The 15,973-nt window shown below is 40.2% G+C and overlaps 1 protein-coding gene across 1 annotated transcript in view; it reads right to left on the bottom strand.

Moving 5' to 3' along the window:
• NPR3 (natriuretic peptide receptor 3) overlaps positions 1 to 14,735 on the bottom strand; it is a 72,935-nt gene extending 58,200 nt beyond the window's left edge. The window contains exons 1-2 of the mRNA XM_044681487.1: positions 13,525 to 14,735; positions 6,219 to 6,341 (exon numbers count right to left, since the gene is read on the bottom strand). Coding sequence (XP_044537422.1) covers positions 6,219 to 6,341; positions 13,525 to 14,266 — 865 coding nt within the window. The 5' untranslated portion in view covers positions 14,267 to 14,735. The remainder of the gene's footprint in view (positions 1 to 6,218; positions 6,342 to 13,524) is intronic.
• Positions 14,736 to 15,973: the final 1,238 nt, after the last annotated feature.

The raw sequence follows: 15,973 nt of genomic DNA, 5'->3' as shown, positions 1-15,973 counted from the left end.
GAAACAACATTTAAAAAGATATATTATCATCTGCTTTGCTGCTGAGCCTTCTAAGGTTCATTGGGTTTTTCCATTGAATTGCAACTACAACTCTCCTCTGTGCCTTGTTTCCCCCTATTAGAACATAAGTTTTGTAAGCAACTACTATACTACTACTATCTGGTTTTTCTACTTGTATCCCCAGCTTTTAGCACAGTGTTTAGCACACAGTAAATACTAAATAAATCCTTTTTTCATTCATTCAATCAGTAATTCATTATGCTCAGTGCCCAAAGTTTGCCCATTTGTGTTTTCTCACTCTCTCACACCCTATATTCAATCATTTGCCAAATCTGGCCCAATCTACCTCCACTCACAAACATTACTTTAATTCGGTCTCTTTATGACCTCTTGATCACACTATTATAACAGCCTACAATTCCTGTAGCAGTTCCTTTGCTTTCTTGCTCTCCCCTCTTCAATATATTTTCCACACAGTTGCCAAGTTAATATTCCTAAGAAAGAGGATTTAACCACTTTGCTTCTTTGCTTGAAAATCTTCAGTGATTCCCCACTGTTTTCAGAATAAAATAAATACTCCTCAATCTGGCATTTTTAAAGCTCCCCACAATTTTCCTCTTACGCATTTTTCCATATTATGTTATATTACTCACCTCAAATGTTTTATATTACAGCAAATTGGTCTGTAGGTTGTAACCCTAATTTAACATGCTATCTTCCACTTCTGGGCCTTTGCACAGGATGTCTCTAACACTTACTGAAATTCATGATTTGAACTCCATCTCTGAGATTAGTAGCTTTCTTTAAGTTATGAACCACATTGGTGAAGCCTTTCTTAATTCATCTGATTGTCCATACTCTTTTCCTCCTGAAATTACCTTGCTTCCCTCCCCCCCCCAAACTTCAGTCTAAGCATTTGTTAAATGATTATATTTGGCAAGCAGTGTTCTTAGTTCCAGGGAGACCGAAAAAGGATACGTCTGTGTACTTGTTTTATCTTCACTAGACAATGTAAATGTTGTGAAGGCAAGTCCTTTGTCTTTGCCTTTGTATGCCCAGCATGGAGCATGGTGCTTTTCATAGAGTGGGTGCCAAAGAAATGTTTGCTGAATTTAATTGGATTAAGAGAAAACAAATTCTCCCAAAGCAGAACTAAAGTTTTGGAGACCAATAAATATAAATCATTCCACATTCAATTATAACTTATACTAAATTTTTGTGTTTCATGCTTGAATACAAAAATTACTACTGTATAACATTCCTTGTCCTTCCATTACAGCCCTGTAGAACACTGGGAAAGTAGTGGGATGATTAGGGGGAGAGTGCAAACAGCATCAGTGTGTAACTATGATTTCTGGTCCACATCTAAAGTCCCTCATACTGCTTTAAGATAAAGGTCTAGGCTAAATTAAGCCAAGACTATCAGACAGCCCAACATCTCAGTGGAGTAGAAGGTGGATAAAATATTTTTGAGGCATGGAGAAACTCTGTGGAGGTGGGGTATAAAAATCATAGCAGATGTTCATGTAAAGATTTATGCTTTTCAAAATCCTGTCACATAAGTCATTTCATTTGTTACAGCAATTCTGTGACCTGGACCAGTGAAGAGGAGGGAAAAGAATAAGCATCTATGTGCCAGACGCTATGCTAAGTCTTTATCAAGATTATCTCATTTGATCTGAGCAACAACTGAGTGTTATTATTACTTCAATTTTACAACTCTTTAAACTGAGGCAAACAGAGGTAAAGTGACTTGCCTAGGATCACACAGCTAGTATCAGAAGCCATATTTGATCTCAGGAATCACTTACTTCAGACCCAATGTTCTATCTACTACCCCACCTACTTGCCTCAAAATTTATAACATTATCTCTTATTTAAAGAGAAAATTGAGTATGATGAAGATGAGTGAGTTGTATGTTCAGACAGCTAGTGAATGGCAGAACTGTTATTATTAGAATCCAGATTTCTCAAGCTTCCACTAATCAAAAACCATTTGTCGGGCATCTCACTAAATCTAGGAGATACAAAGAAAGGCAATAAGCAAAAAAGCCCTACCTTTAAAGAATTCACATTCCAGTGTAAGGGGCAACCAGGCCAAGAACTGTATACCTCTAAGATGTAGACAGTGTCAGTAGGAGGTAACTTCAGAGAGAAGGCTGAGACTTCTCAACTCTGCTAGATTCTCTTTGAAGGTTATGATCTACTTAGAAGATAGAACCATAGTGTCTGAACTACTTATATCACATAGATATGAATCCCAATGTTGCTCCAAACAAACTTATTTGCCTTGAAATTCTCTGGCCTTGGGGTTTCTCCATCCCTGGGAGACAATTCCAGAATAGGATTAGTTTCTCATGCTCTGAGAGTGGTCCAGGTTGTAAAGAAATACAGTTAGCTCAGGCTGACTAATCAGCATTTACACCAACTGGCTGAATTCTCCTATGGTTTTGCCACTTGAAAATGTTGGAGGCTATTTAAGTAGCCTCTGGGAGAAGGTCAAAGTCAAACAGTGATTGACTCTCATTTGCAACTTCACAAACATAGTATATTTTATAGCTTCTGCTCTAGGTTTCTGTGTTCCAGAAATCCTACTCACATTTTTGCTCTGACATTCTGTTATTTTCATATTCTCAGTTCTCCTAATTATTCATTATGAGATCATTGTAATTCCATCATTATTATGATCAACTAATACTCATCAAGGTCCCCAGAGAGCAGAATTCCTTTATAAAACAACTTCCTACCAAAGGACAGGATCTTTCATATGACCATTCACTTAACTAACATTCTAAGAGGATAATGTAGGTGACTGTAGGACTAGAATTTTCAGAAACCCTTCTTGATCAGATATTCTATAAGTGTATACAATTCCATAGATAGGAAGGAGATTTTTCTAATGTGATCACATAAATGGACAAATGAATGAGTCTTAAAAGAGACCATAGTTCACTTAGTTGTGGTTGATTTTTTCCAAGAAAAAAATGTCATAGTCCACATTCTTGATCTTTTTTAAAAACCACATTAAATATTGTGTTTAAGTTTTTGTCACATTATTTTTCCTGAAGCGTATATGGTATACATGACTCTTGCCAATAAATTAGTTAATCAAATTGATAAAACAATCCATATCCAAATTATTTAGGAAGAGGAAAAATATTTAATTTTCAGTGAAACTACTATCTCAAAAGCTGGCCATCTCTTATTTATCAAATCTGATGTGCTTTACATAAGCTTCATGCTTCTGGATCTCTTCCATATTTGCCATCATTGACTAATCTCTTGTCCTGGGTATGTTCTTCTTTGGGCTTCTTTGACTTTGCTTTCTCTAAGTTTTCCTCTTACCTGTCATATCACTTTGTCTTCTTGGCTAGCTAGATTCACCCATTTCACTTCCCCTCTCAGTGTACTCTAAGATGCTCTCTCTATTCTCCCACTTAATGACCTTATCAGATCTCATGGCTTTAATTTTCATGTCTTTGCCAGAGTTCTTGAGTGTCAGGTCACATCATGAATGGCCCAATAGTCATTTCAAACTGAGTGTCCTATATGTGTATCTCAAATACAAAATGTCCAAACAGATCTCATTATCTCTCCTGCTTCCCCAGGATACATTCCTACTCTGACCTTTCCTGTTTTAATCAATGCCACCATCATCCTTCTGGTCACCCATGTTCACAATTTTGTGTCACCCTCAAATCTTTGTTCTCATTACACATATCTATCTAGCTAACTACCAAATCTTGTTGATTCTACCTCTCTGACGTCTCTCACATTTCCCCGCTTCAAGCTATCCACACAACCGCTATCCTAATTCTAGCCCTCATTATTTCTCACTTGGTCTATTATAATGGCCTCCTAACTGGTCTTCCTGCCTCAAGTCTCTCAGCATTCTAATCCGTCTTCCACATAGCTACCCAAAAGGATCATGTCTGATGGCTCCCTATTACCTGTTGGAGTAAGTATAAACTCCTTTGGCATTTAAGACCCTACCCAACCTAACCCCAACTTACCTTCATGAACTTGTTTTACAGTTCAATCAAACTCTCCTTCTTACTAATCCTCATAAAAGCACTCTGTTTCCACCTTCTACATTTTGGTACTGATTATCCTCCATTTCCAGAATGTACTATCTCTGTACCTCTGTCTTTCAAAACCCCTAATTTCCTTTAAGACCCAGTTCACGTACCACCTTCTACCTGAAACCTTTCTTAATCACCTCCATCTGCTAGTGTTCTCCCTTGTCTTCAGGTCACTTTGCATTTACTTTTAGATGTCCATATGTGCATATGTTGTCTCCTTTATAGAATTATTATCCTTAAAGTCAAGGACTATTTCACTGTGTCTTTATATTCCTTGATGTAACACAGTGCCTGGCACAGTAGGTAGTTAACAAATTCTAGATGATTGATTGACTAAGGACCTTGGATTCATCTTCCAGTGCTGATCCTTACTAATTGTGTGCTCTTAGGGAAGTCATTTAACCTGCCCTATCTCTAAAGTAACTTGCAGTTCTGGATTATCCAATAATCTACAGTAATAATGACCACTGACTATGCCACTAATGTTAGAGAAAATCAGTTTCAAATAAATGTTCATTTGGCAAGGATCTTTTACTGGTAGGAAAAAATGTATGTACCTATTTCAGGGTCACACTTTTTTCCCCCTCAATGCAAAAACTTTCAGACTTGTCTCTCCTAAAGATTCATACAGTGACTTTGGTCTAAATTAGTTCACCTCTCCATATACTTCTGCATCTCTGTCTCAGAGTAAGTCTTTTTAAAATTTTTTTTGCTTCCCTTCTAATTAGGAACAGCATTCCAATTGACTTGGGATAGTCTAAAGGTGAAAGTAACAAAATCCTAAGAACCTTAAACTGCTCAAAAAGTTATTATATCAATATTAAAAAAACAAGTGAAAAGGAAGGGCTCTATGAATTTTAAACTTCTTGGTTCAGAAGCCTTGAAACAAAATCCAGCCTTCAGGCTAAATTATATGCATGATAATCTCCCTTTTAGAAAATTCAATGTTTTTTTCAACATAAAAATGCATCATGACAAAAATAAACAGCCTTTTATAAAAAAAGGTGATAATATTTTAATAAACAAGTCAACATTCTGAAAATAAAAATGAGAAACTGAATAAAGGGAACCTGAATGAAAAATAATTAACAAAGTATATCTATACAAAAAATATCACTTGAACTACAGGCTTTACAGTCTGCAAAATTAAATTATTTGTGCACTGAATTTCTGGATTGATAAGACATGCTACCTTCCTTGTGCCTCTAATTTTTAAATCTATTATTACTGATCTATTTACTCACTAAAGTTCTACTCTGGTTCCCTACTAGATTGTATTAACTTGGAAGCCTTCCAGAAGAGGCAAGGTGACAGACTACATGCCCACTGTCTAGGGAATAATTAAGGTAAATTCAAAGACTCTTCAACAGGCTTACTACAGAGTGATGAAGTTTTCAGCTATAATAACTCTTTGAAGAAAATCTACTAAATTCTAGAAGGATTTAATTTTAAGAAGTCAAGCTATAGGGGATAGCTTGGTAGAAAAAGAGTCAGGTCTGAAGACGGAGGGGGGGCGGTTCTGGGTTCAATTTTGGCTTCAGATACTTCCTAGCTATGTGACCCTAGGCAAGTCACTTAACTCAATTTTTCCCAGTCTTTACCTCTCTTCTGCCTTAGAACTGATATCAGTTCTAAGACACGAGGTAAGAGTTTTTATAGAAAGTCAAGCTGTAGCATTGAGGACATGGGATAGGGATTACCTACTAGCTTTCCACCTTTTAGATTGGAGGGACAAAGGAGTGAGAGGACCTGAGTTTGACTCTTACCTCTATAACTATGTGTCCAGAAGTCCTTAATCTCTCTGAACCTAGTTCATACTTCAAACTAGGAGGAGGCAGGAAAACATTTTAGCTGTAAATCCTATAAGTCATTCCTCTGAATTTTTCCAGATCATTTCTGAAGGCTTCCCTCACTTAAAGAAGTTGATGAATTTTTTGATCCATTTTAAAATGTCTAACACCTAAATTCTATATTATGTTTTTGCTCAAATTGAATTCCTGGCAAATAGAAATTTAAAATGTTAAAGAAAGTAAGTAGCTAGGGCCTTAAGAACCACAAACTGGATATATTAAAAATCATATTTATGAAGAAAAATTCAACCTACTGGTCAAAAAGGGTGAATAAAACCAAAATTACCATATGAAGAACTATTGAAGAGTTCAATATTGAAGAAAGCGTAGTCTCCATTGGTCATTCCTTGCCGATGAGCAGTTAACATGATGTTCCTGATTGTGTTGCTGTTGGCACACATGATCACAACTGATAAGGAAAAATGAAAAACCTTAATAAGAAGTCGTTCTTGAAAAGATTAAGAATAAATGGATAGACTTACCTAATACTATTCTGTGGAAGGGGAGGTGGTTACATATTAACAAAATAATAAAAATATCTTAACAGCAGTAATACCAAATTAAGTATATCTTCATTATTTGGATTATAAAAACTCATTTCTGAAAAAAGTGAACATTTTCAAAGAGAAAATAAAAACATTCAGCTAATCCCACATTCTAAATTTGAAAACATTATTTTAGGGCTCATTTAATACAGAGTAGGTGTTTTGGTCCATATTGCATCTGTTACCTAAACTTAAATTTGAGCCACATTTTTATATTTAAAAGACAAACATTTGAGTATTTGCGGACAACTGTAACCTGCTACAGAAGAACAAACTAAGATGATAGTAAAGCAAGACAGTGTGTGGGGTGAAAACAGCACAGATATTGGAGTCAGGGTATGTGAGTCCTTTTGATTGGCTGCTATGTAAAAGGGAGATGATACTACTTGAACTATCTATCTCACAAGATTGCTCTAATGAAAGTTCTTGCTTGGCAAAACTGAAATATTAGTTGTGAGGATTTTTTTTCAAGTAAAGTGGCATTTAGTATATTGATAGACAAGGCAAGTAAGAGACAAATCCCTACTTTTGTTTGCACTGGCTAAATCATTTACATTCCACAGTATTCCCTGGAATAAGCAAAAAAACTTTCTACAGCTGTGTATCATGAGTGATGCCAGCAATGAGAGAAGTGTGTATCTCTCAGAATAGCAAGGGCACTGAAAGATGCAAAACAAACTTGAAACTTATTACACAAAATCCTGCCTCAGCATTTGGAGGGCTAGTTAAGCTGACTGATATTTACTTTATCATACATGTGAGCTCAGTGTGTTATGGCACTAAGTTTGACACTTGTTATTGCAAAGGAGCTAAAACTCTTTAAGGGATATGCCATGGAATTGAGCTCTTGAAGACTAAAGATATAACTAATATGTCCATTTGGAATGAAAAGCTACATTTCATAATATCTTATTAAGAGGTTTTACAACTCCAGTTTCCTCTTTGTTATTCATGTTATTTAGACCCCTTATTTCAGATCTCCCCCTCATCAATATACTTGTAAAAGGGGAGAGAATACACCCAGAAGTCAGTACATTTCTTTCCTTTTAAGCAGCAGTTGGAAATAAGGAGTAAAGGTTTGTTGAGAAGGTTCAAACAGCTGACTTAGATAAGAATTTCAGATTTCAGTTGGCTTACTTTCCCCCTTCAAAAAATAAAAAGAATTGGCTGTCAAGAATTGCCTCATAAACCTATATTCTGAAAAAAAAAGACATTAAATTTCAATAAATGGACTTTAGATTTGCCTTAGAGGAAACATTTCAAGAATGAAACACTGAAACTTGAGTACTAAGGAAAGTTGAGGAATCTCCTTCCCAGGAGACTTTTTATGGTGCTAATAATTCTCTTGCATAGTTTCCATGTAGGAATGCTAGGAAGTGCCAGGTTGGAGACTTCTTGTGGTCCTTTACCAGCCCTCAGTGAACTCACTGACATTATTTTTCTGTGCAATTATACCACCCATTAATTTACTGAAATGTATTTTTGATAAAGTATTATTATTTAGGAATTAGACTGTCTGTATATCTGAGATCCTGTTCTCTGATATTTTTGTATATTACATGGATCTTAGCTATAGTCAACTCCTATCCATTCTACTCTACTTTTTCTGTGCCAGAGAACTTGTGGCGTTCCATGTGTTCCTCCTTCTACCCTCTTCCCACATCCTCTTTTGAAGCCCATATGTTTGTGGTTCCAACACTTTTCTATAACCACTCCAAGAGTACCATAGAAAAGGGCCATAAGCTGATACACATGGGCCACTACTGAGCCCCTAAGAGAAAGTTTGACATTACATGTGGCTGATGTGGTAGCAAAACAGTAAAGTGTAGATCAGTGATGTTAGAGAGGATGGGGAATAGATGGGAAATGATATTCTTTCACCCAGGCATAAGCTGAAGAGAGCTGCGGAAGAGAACTTCAAGAGTTTTGCTGAGTTTAATTTCAGCACACTACTCAGGCTTCTGGGGTTCTGCTGCTTCCTCAATAATATTCACATCTAGCCATATATTGTATGCATACAAATGAATGAATCACACAACTGTACAAGATGAATATGCAGATTTTATGTAATAAAGAGGAAATAGTTTAAGGTTGTTTCTATGTCCCCAAAGCAAATAATTAGCAAAACTAAATAGAAAATATTGTGTTTTGTATAGGTAAAGAGATGGTCTTCAGATACATTAGCATTTTGGCTGGTTCAGAAAGCTCTGTGTTCTCCAAAGGTTTTTAGAATGCACTTCGCTTAGTATACCAATAGCTCTTTGTTTTTGCTGTGATACATATTAGTTATTTTGTACTTATCTTTGGAAACTGCATTGACCAATCAAGGAATTTGTTATCTCAAACTAATTTTAATATAAAAATAAAGGTTCTACTGCCTTAAGTTCTTATAAAGTATCCAGGTCTGCTCTACAGCTATTAGTCCTCACACAGAGATTGATCCCATCCTGAATAACTAATACTCAGTTCTAGGGAAGAAAAATTACTCCAAGGAGAATAACTTTAAATTTAGTTCTAACTAGGTGTATTTTTTTAAAAAAAAACAACATAAAGCACATTGCTCAGACTTTGACTTGTTGATCTATGTTCTAGGCTTACATCAGTCACCTTTGCATTCTCCCTTCCAGATGGGTCACTTGTTCTCAGAAATTGGCATTCTCTCTATTGCCTACATGCCTTTGAGGCAGGCTGGTCCTTAAGTGTGAAAAGCACTCCCTTTTCTCCTCTGCCTATTATGATGTGTAGTTTTTCATGAATGCTCAGTTTCATATCTCTTTTTATATCAAACCTTTCCTAATGCCTCCAGGTTTTAGTGCTCTCAGTCCTCAAATTATCTTGTATTTAGAGTCTGCCTCTGAAAGTTTTCTGGGGAAAAGGACTTTTTTTTTCCTTTTGGCTGTATCCTCAGAGTCCCCCAAAAGTGATTTGTATAGATACTTAATAAATGCTTGCTGAATAGAATTAAATGTCAAAAACAGATTTATTAGACAAAAACTCATTCTTTCCTTATATGCCATAAAACACACAACTGTAGAAGTACTATAGCTTTGAGCCATTTTACTTTACTGAATATTTAAAGCAATAACTCACTCTTATATGGTACTTTAAGGATTGAAAAGTACTTTGCTTACAACGATCCTGTGAGTTATAGGTCTGTGATCCTCATTTGAAAGATGATAAATTCCAGTTCTGAAAGGTTAAGGGACTTGAATGGAAAGATAGAGCTTGTAAGTATTCAAGGTGACTTCAAAACCAAGTCTCCTGGCTAGTAAGAGGAGTGTCTGATTCAAAATACAGTGCTCTCTCCAACAGGTTTCTCAGAAGTTTCTTAGAGAAGCCAGTTTTAATTTATATATTGTAAAATTACCACTATATGTTTTTTCAAATATTGTTTGAATGCTTATGTCTTCAGTTAATTTTCTGTATTGCCTTACTTAAGGAGTAAGAGAGAGTTCACATTATTTCTCATCTTAGGTTATAAACTCATAAAGGGAACAATCTGTGGTTCTCTTTGTACACTGTCACACATGTAAGGCCACATGCAATTAGTTTTTTTTTTTAATGGTGAAGAAAACTGATAACTAGTCTATCTTAAGAGTTACTGCCATATATATTTGTTTCATTTTGTTGTTGCTTACCATTCATCTTAGAATCAATTCTAAGTATGGGTTCTAAGGCAAGGGCTAGGCAACTGAAATTAAATGACTTGTCCAGGGTCACACAGGCAGGAGGTGTGTGAGGTCAGATCTGAATCCAGGACCTGCCATCTCCAGGCCTGGGTCTCAATCCACTGAGTCACTTAGCTGCCCTACATATCTGTTTTTTAAAATAAAATGATGTCACATACTTTTAGAATAAACTGATGTTAAGCTGTTACGGTAGATATTTGCAGAATAAAGAGTCTCTGATTTTCAGGTTATCTTCAGAGCTTTTCCTGCCAAGCAGATATTTTTGAATCCCACTTCCTAAATGTACTGGTTCTCTGTAACACTCAGGTGAGATCACTAACCTTAACTTTGAGTTAAATAGTCAAACACACAACTAACTTCCTTACAACATACTGGAAAGCAAATTGGTTGGACTTGGAGTCAGCAAAGAATTTGAATTCTGCCTCTGCCTCTGCCTCCAGGTGAGTGACATCAGGCCAAATCATCACCTCTCTGAGCCTCAGTTTATTGTCTTTGAAATGAGGATAAAAATCTTAAGGGCATGTAGATTAAAGAAGCAAACCTCAATCATATGCCAGTTATTGTTATTATTATAGAAAACAACTTTAAAGCAATATGCTTTTAAAAGATGCTATGAAAACGTGAAAATGTAATTGCCCCTAACACTTTAGTAGTATTTCCTCTGAATACATAGGCTTTGCTTTGAAAATAAATAGTCCACACAGTTAACCAACAAGGCTTTAATAAGCACCTACTATTGAAACCTATTTTCTGTTTGACCCCCTTTTGGGAGGCGAGAGAAGAAGCATATGGAAAGAGAATCTAATACATTTTTTTCACTCGTGTGTTTTAATGGCTTTTTCCCCCCCTTCTGGGTTTCAAGATTTGAGACTGGCAGCTACAGGTAGGAGCTTGTTAAAAACAAAAACAAAAACAAAGTGCATAGCTCTTTTTTTTCTTTCATGAACTCTTAGGGTAGGTTATCTCGACATTTAAATTTACTTTGTGTATTCAAATCTTAAACAATATATAGAAGTTTTCCCTCTAGAGTTTTTTTAAAGGAGGGGACTACCCTTTCAACGTGCCTATGAGCACACTGATTGATATCTTTTCTTTCATTCTGCCTATCATTGCTTTCCCCTAGCCTTCTGAAACACTTGAGTAAAACTGAAAACTTCAGCTGCCTCCAAGCCACATTGAACCAAAGCAGAGAGCCAGGAGAGAAGAGGGTCGAGGTAGCCTTCCTACCTGAATTTAAAAGTGACAGCTATTCTACTTGGATGGGATCCCATAGAGATCCCTCCGTCCCCAATAGGCTCTGCTAGGGCATCCAAAGCCCACCTTTCTGAGGCAAAAATCATGCCTGTTGCCGGCCATGCCAAATTTGGGCAGCAGCCCAGAGGGAGTCAGCATCGCCAGCCACAGACATCCACGCAAACAATCCGACGCATGCATCTCTAGTTCAGCGCCGCTCACAAGAGTCGGGCCGGCGAGGGAAGGGTTACATTGAGTTGATGCTCGGGGCTCACTGCCTGTAGGTTTCATATTATTCCAGCAGCCATCCATTGCCAGTCCTGACGCTCGGGCTCTATGGGAGAGATTTGCCCTGTTGGGATGGGGAAGAGATGGGGATAGGTTTATTTTCACGTCCTGGGTGTGGCCAGTGGGAAATGTGTTGGAAGCAGTTCGATCTGAAAGCCGTTTCCATAAGTAACAGGGCAAGAAAAGCCCGGATTAATCTGGATAGCCTGAGATCTGTGCAGAGAGAGACTCAAGCTCCTGGCAAAATGGGCTGGGGTGCCAATCATGGGGCGTGTGTGTGTTTATATATGTCTCAGTGTGCGAATTGTACATATATGGGTAAATGGTACACTGTAAAGGCTCAAGCGTTCACTTAACCCCGTGTACCAACAAGCCGGAGCAACACTAGGGAGGCTCTGGACGCATATGCACGGAAAAGCTTGCTTTTGGCCACGTATTTCCCTCCCAGAACCTGCCCTTCTCCCATCTAGACTAGGGGGCCCATCTGCTCCGCGCCTTAGATTGAGCTATCATTTGCAAAGCCAAGACCACCGACTCCACCTCCTGCAGCCCTCCCACCTGTTCCCAATTCTGGTGACAATATGCAAAGGTTGGACCAGAAACTGCTCTAGGACACACGCCTATGCTTACTTCTCAGCCAAAGCTGGGCAAGCCAAGCACTCAGGTGCGCGGAACCGCCCTTTCCACGCAGCATGTAAACTGAGCTGCCAGTTCACGCACCTCTAGAGGGCCTGAGCTTCACGTGGTCGCGTTCTCAGGACTCAGAGTACCAAGATTTCACCACTTCCATTCCAGGCGCATTAGTGTTGAGGGGCAGGCAGAGAGGAGGCTCTGTATTTTGGAACTAGCTGACGGCATCCCCTTGGCACATTGCGCCTTGGTCCAGATCTGGTTAGGCACCCTGCCCGATTTCCCTGGGAAATCTCACTGAGTACCCTGAAATTAGTGGATGATAGGAAGCTGAACCTTTTTCTTTACTCACTCGGCTACCAGGCTCACGCAACCCATTCCCCACCTCTTGCCTACGTCTGCAATTATTTTTTAAGAGGCAATTATTACTACAGTTGGAACCACGTGGTTCTCCGGGTGATTCTCTTGCGAGCACGGAGCCTGGAGCTGTCTCCTATTTGGGAGCTTTGGGAATGGAAACACTCAGGAATCTAAAGGGAATGTCGATAGCTGCCAGGACATAGCGACAACATTTTGAATAGAAACCCAGGAAATGTATTTATAAGTTAGCTGGGGCGGGAAGGGGCGGGGTATCCAAGAGATGGACGAGGCAAAATCAATACAATGAGCTTTTTAAAGGAAATAGAATAGTAGCCGGAAGAGTAAGGGAAATGGGACAACAGCAAGAGACACAGCGAAAAAGCACTTTAAAACGGGCATTAGGAAAGCTAATCACCACTGCACAAACTTTAAGGGAGAGGAAGAGAAGGGGGAAAGCCAAGATAAATCGTAAGGACCGGAAAATCCTCCAGTCTTTTCGCTTCCCTCCTACTCTCCCCAGATCTAGGGAAGAAGAGAGAGTAGATTTCCTTTCTATCCCCCTACTCCTATATCTTTACATATTCCCTTGTCCTCTACCAAGGAGATAGGGAAGCTGACATATGGGTCAATGGAAAAAGTTCGTCCCAAAGCTGACAGTGCTTGAATTAATGCAATAGCCTTTGCACTTTTCCATCCCCCCCCCCCCCTTTTCCACATCCCCAACGCCAAAGAGAGTGCGAAAAGGTTAGGGTGCTCCTACAATATTCAGGGAGTAGAACAGAGGGCTGGGAGGCGGGGAGGGAGAGGTATAAAAGGTATACGAGATGGGGACGCTCCCCTAGCTCACCCCTCTCGCTGGCCTGGATGTAGCGCACGATCTCTTCTGCGTCTAGGGCTTTGGTCTCGTCGAAGCTGTAGGCGGACGTGTGCAAACCCTCCTCCTGGAAGACCTCATGGACCCCCTCCAGGGTGAAGTAACAGTTCCGCTCCAGCTTGTCATCACTGTAGATCAGGGCAGCCCGGCTCCACTGGTGATGCCGGAACAAGGCAAGCATCATCTCTCCCATCTTGGCGTAGGCGGGTGCCACACGGGTAAGGTGCGAGAACTCGCTCTCCTTATGCTTGAAACCAGCAGCAAGAGCTCCAGCAGACAGCATGGGCAGGTCCCAGTGCGATGCCAGCCGGGCCACAGGTGCCGCAGCATATTCGCAGACAGGGCCCAGGATCAAGTCTGGTTTAGAGCCCAGGGCCACTGCCACTCGATCAACTAAACTGAAGAGTGCCTGGTTGCCGCAGTGCGAGTCCTGATAGTCCACCTGGAAACTGTAGCCCTGTGGCAGCAGCTGTCTCCTAGTCCCATTTTCCTCCAAGCTCCTCAGAGCGTACTCAATGGCCGGCTTGACCCTGGCCAAGGAGAACATGTAAACGTTGTCCTTGGGTAGAAGCACCAGAACCTGGATCTTCTGCGTCTCCTCCACCACTGGGAGCCCGCCGCCTCGGTTCCCGGTGCTGCTGCCGCCGCCGCTTGCCAGGAGCGCCCAGCTGAGCACCGCACAAGAAGAGAAACTGAGTAACAAAAAGGATGGCATTGCGCTGAAGTGCAACCGCTTCCACTCACCTTAGTCTTTCTTCTTCCCACCACCACTCTCCCTCCCTCTCCCTTCCCTACCCCTTTCCTCTACCTCCTTAGTCCCTGCGCCCCCTTGGGTGCCCTTAGAAAACAGAATTCCCCCTCTACCGTCAAGTGACGGGAAAAGGGCCCTTTGCTGAAATGTCACCAGTTTTTTTTTTTAAGTTTATATCTGCGACCCTGTAATAGATTATATAGATATTTCTCTTTCCACCTATATACTATTTTGTCTAAAGGTGACTTCTTTTTTTGGACCTTGTTGAGGTTGTTTTTGAAAGAATGCTTGCAAAAGATAAAAATAAAAGTTAAACTTGTCCAAGTGCTTGTAATTGACGGAGCATCTGCCTCCTGTTTGATCTCATTGATTCTCCCTTGTTCCTTGATACATATCCTCTGTTTAAATAGTGTGGTAGCGGAGGAGCCTGTTACCACACATGGAGCTGCGAGAACGGGTTTGTATTTCGAGCCGGTAGGGTGGGGGGTTGGCGGGGGGTTGGAGGGGAGCCTCTCATTAGCATTCTTACATCAGGACTCCTCCCTCCTCCCCACTCCCAATCCACCCACCACCCCGACCTTTTTCTTAAAGTTGCAGCACACGTACACACTCATCTCCCCTCATTTCATACCCACTGTGTACACACGCCTTTTCTGTTCCGCAACTCACTCCAATACACAGTAGCTCAATTCTGGCGCCCGTGCTAAACTTCAAAGGCTACCAACTAAAGATCCCGATACAATAAGTTAATTTGCAAATAAACACTCAAGCACCAAGCAAACACAGGACCCACCAAGATCCCGTCTGACTTTTACTGGCATGGAAACTTCGGAGACGTTCCGTGGCAGAGTACGCGCGCGCGCGCTCTACTCTTTCCCTCCTTCTCCTGCCCTCTCAGTCAGTGGTACAGAAAGAGGTCTAAGTGAGTAGGACAAGGTACTTTGCCCGTTATCTGTCTCTCCTATCCTGGGCTCTCTTGAGGCTGTGATGTCTTTGACACTTAACTTGAAGCGCCCAAAGAAAGAAGTTTGGTTTCACAGCGCGAAGCCAACTAGACTGTCCAGGGTCGCGGCATCCACTGTATACCTGGGACACAAGCTTAGCCACGTTCAGTTTCTGGAGGTCGGCCTGCACCCTGCGCCCTGCCGGCAGGAACATCCTTGTGCCCTACCCCAACTTACCCTTCTCTTCTACCTATGCAGTTTCTGCCTTCCCTCCGGTCTCTGAGTACGCGGGCGATTCTCTATACTTAGGTTCTTCCCAGGTCTGTAGACAAATGGAAACCAGCGAGCGCTTTCCGATTGAGCTGCGGGAAGGAAGGGAGGGGAGAAGAAAGCGAAACTCTGCATGCAGAAGGCATGCAGAGTTCGCGATTCCCCTTCTCCACAAACCATTAGAATTTGGTAAATGTTTGCAAACTGTCCAAGAAGATATCCTCAGGACTTTTACGGGCATAAATTGAAAAATAAATTCGGGATTTCCCACCTTTCCCAAGAAGAGTGTCCCTATCTGAAGGACAAAAATGTAACCAGGTTTGAGATGTTGATCTCTTGCAAATCTAAAGACAGGAATGGAAGACTTCAATCAAGTCAGAGGCCTGGTTATCATGTAAGGAAATCCTTGCTTTTTCATGAATGTTCAAACAAAATTCAGTATTCTTATCATTAGTAA

This window comes from Gracilinanus agilis, chromosome 1 (genome assembly GCF_016433145.1).
Source record: "Gracilinanus agilis isolate LMUSP501 chromosome 1, AgileGrace, whole genome shotgun sequence".
Classification (NCBI taxonomy): Eukaryota; Metazoa; Chordata; class Mammalia; order Didelphimorphia; family Didelphidae; genus Gracilinanus; species Gracilinanus agilis.
The sequence above is the reverse complement of the archived record's forward strand: the minus strand, read 5'-3'. Positions and strand labels throughout refer to the sequence as shown.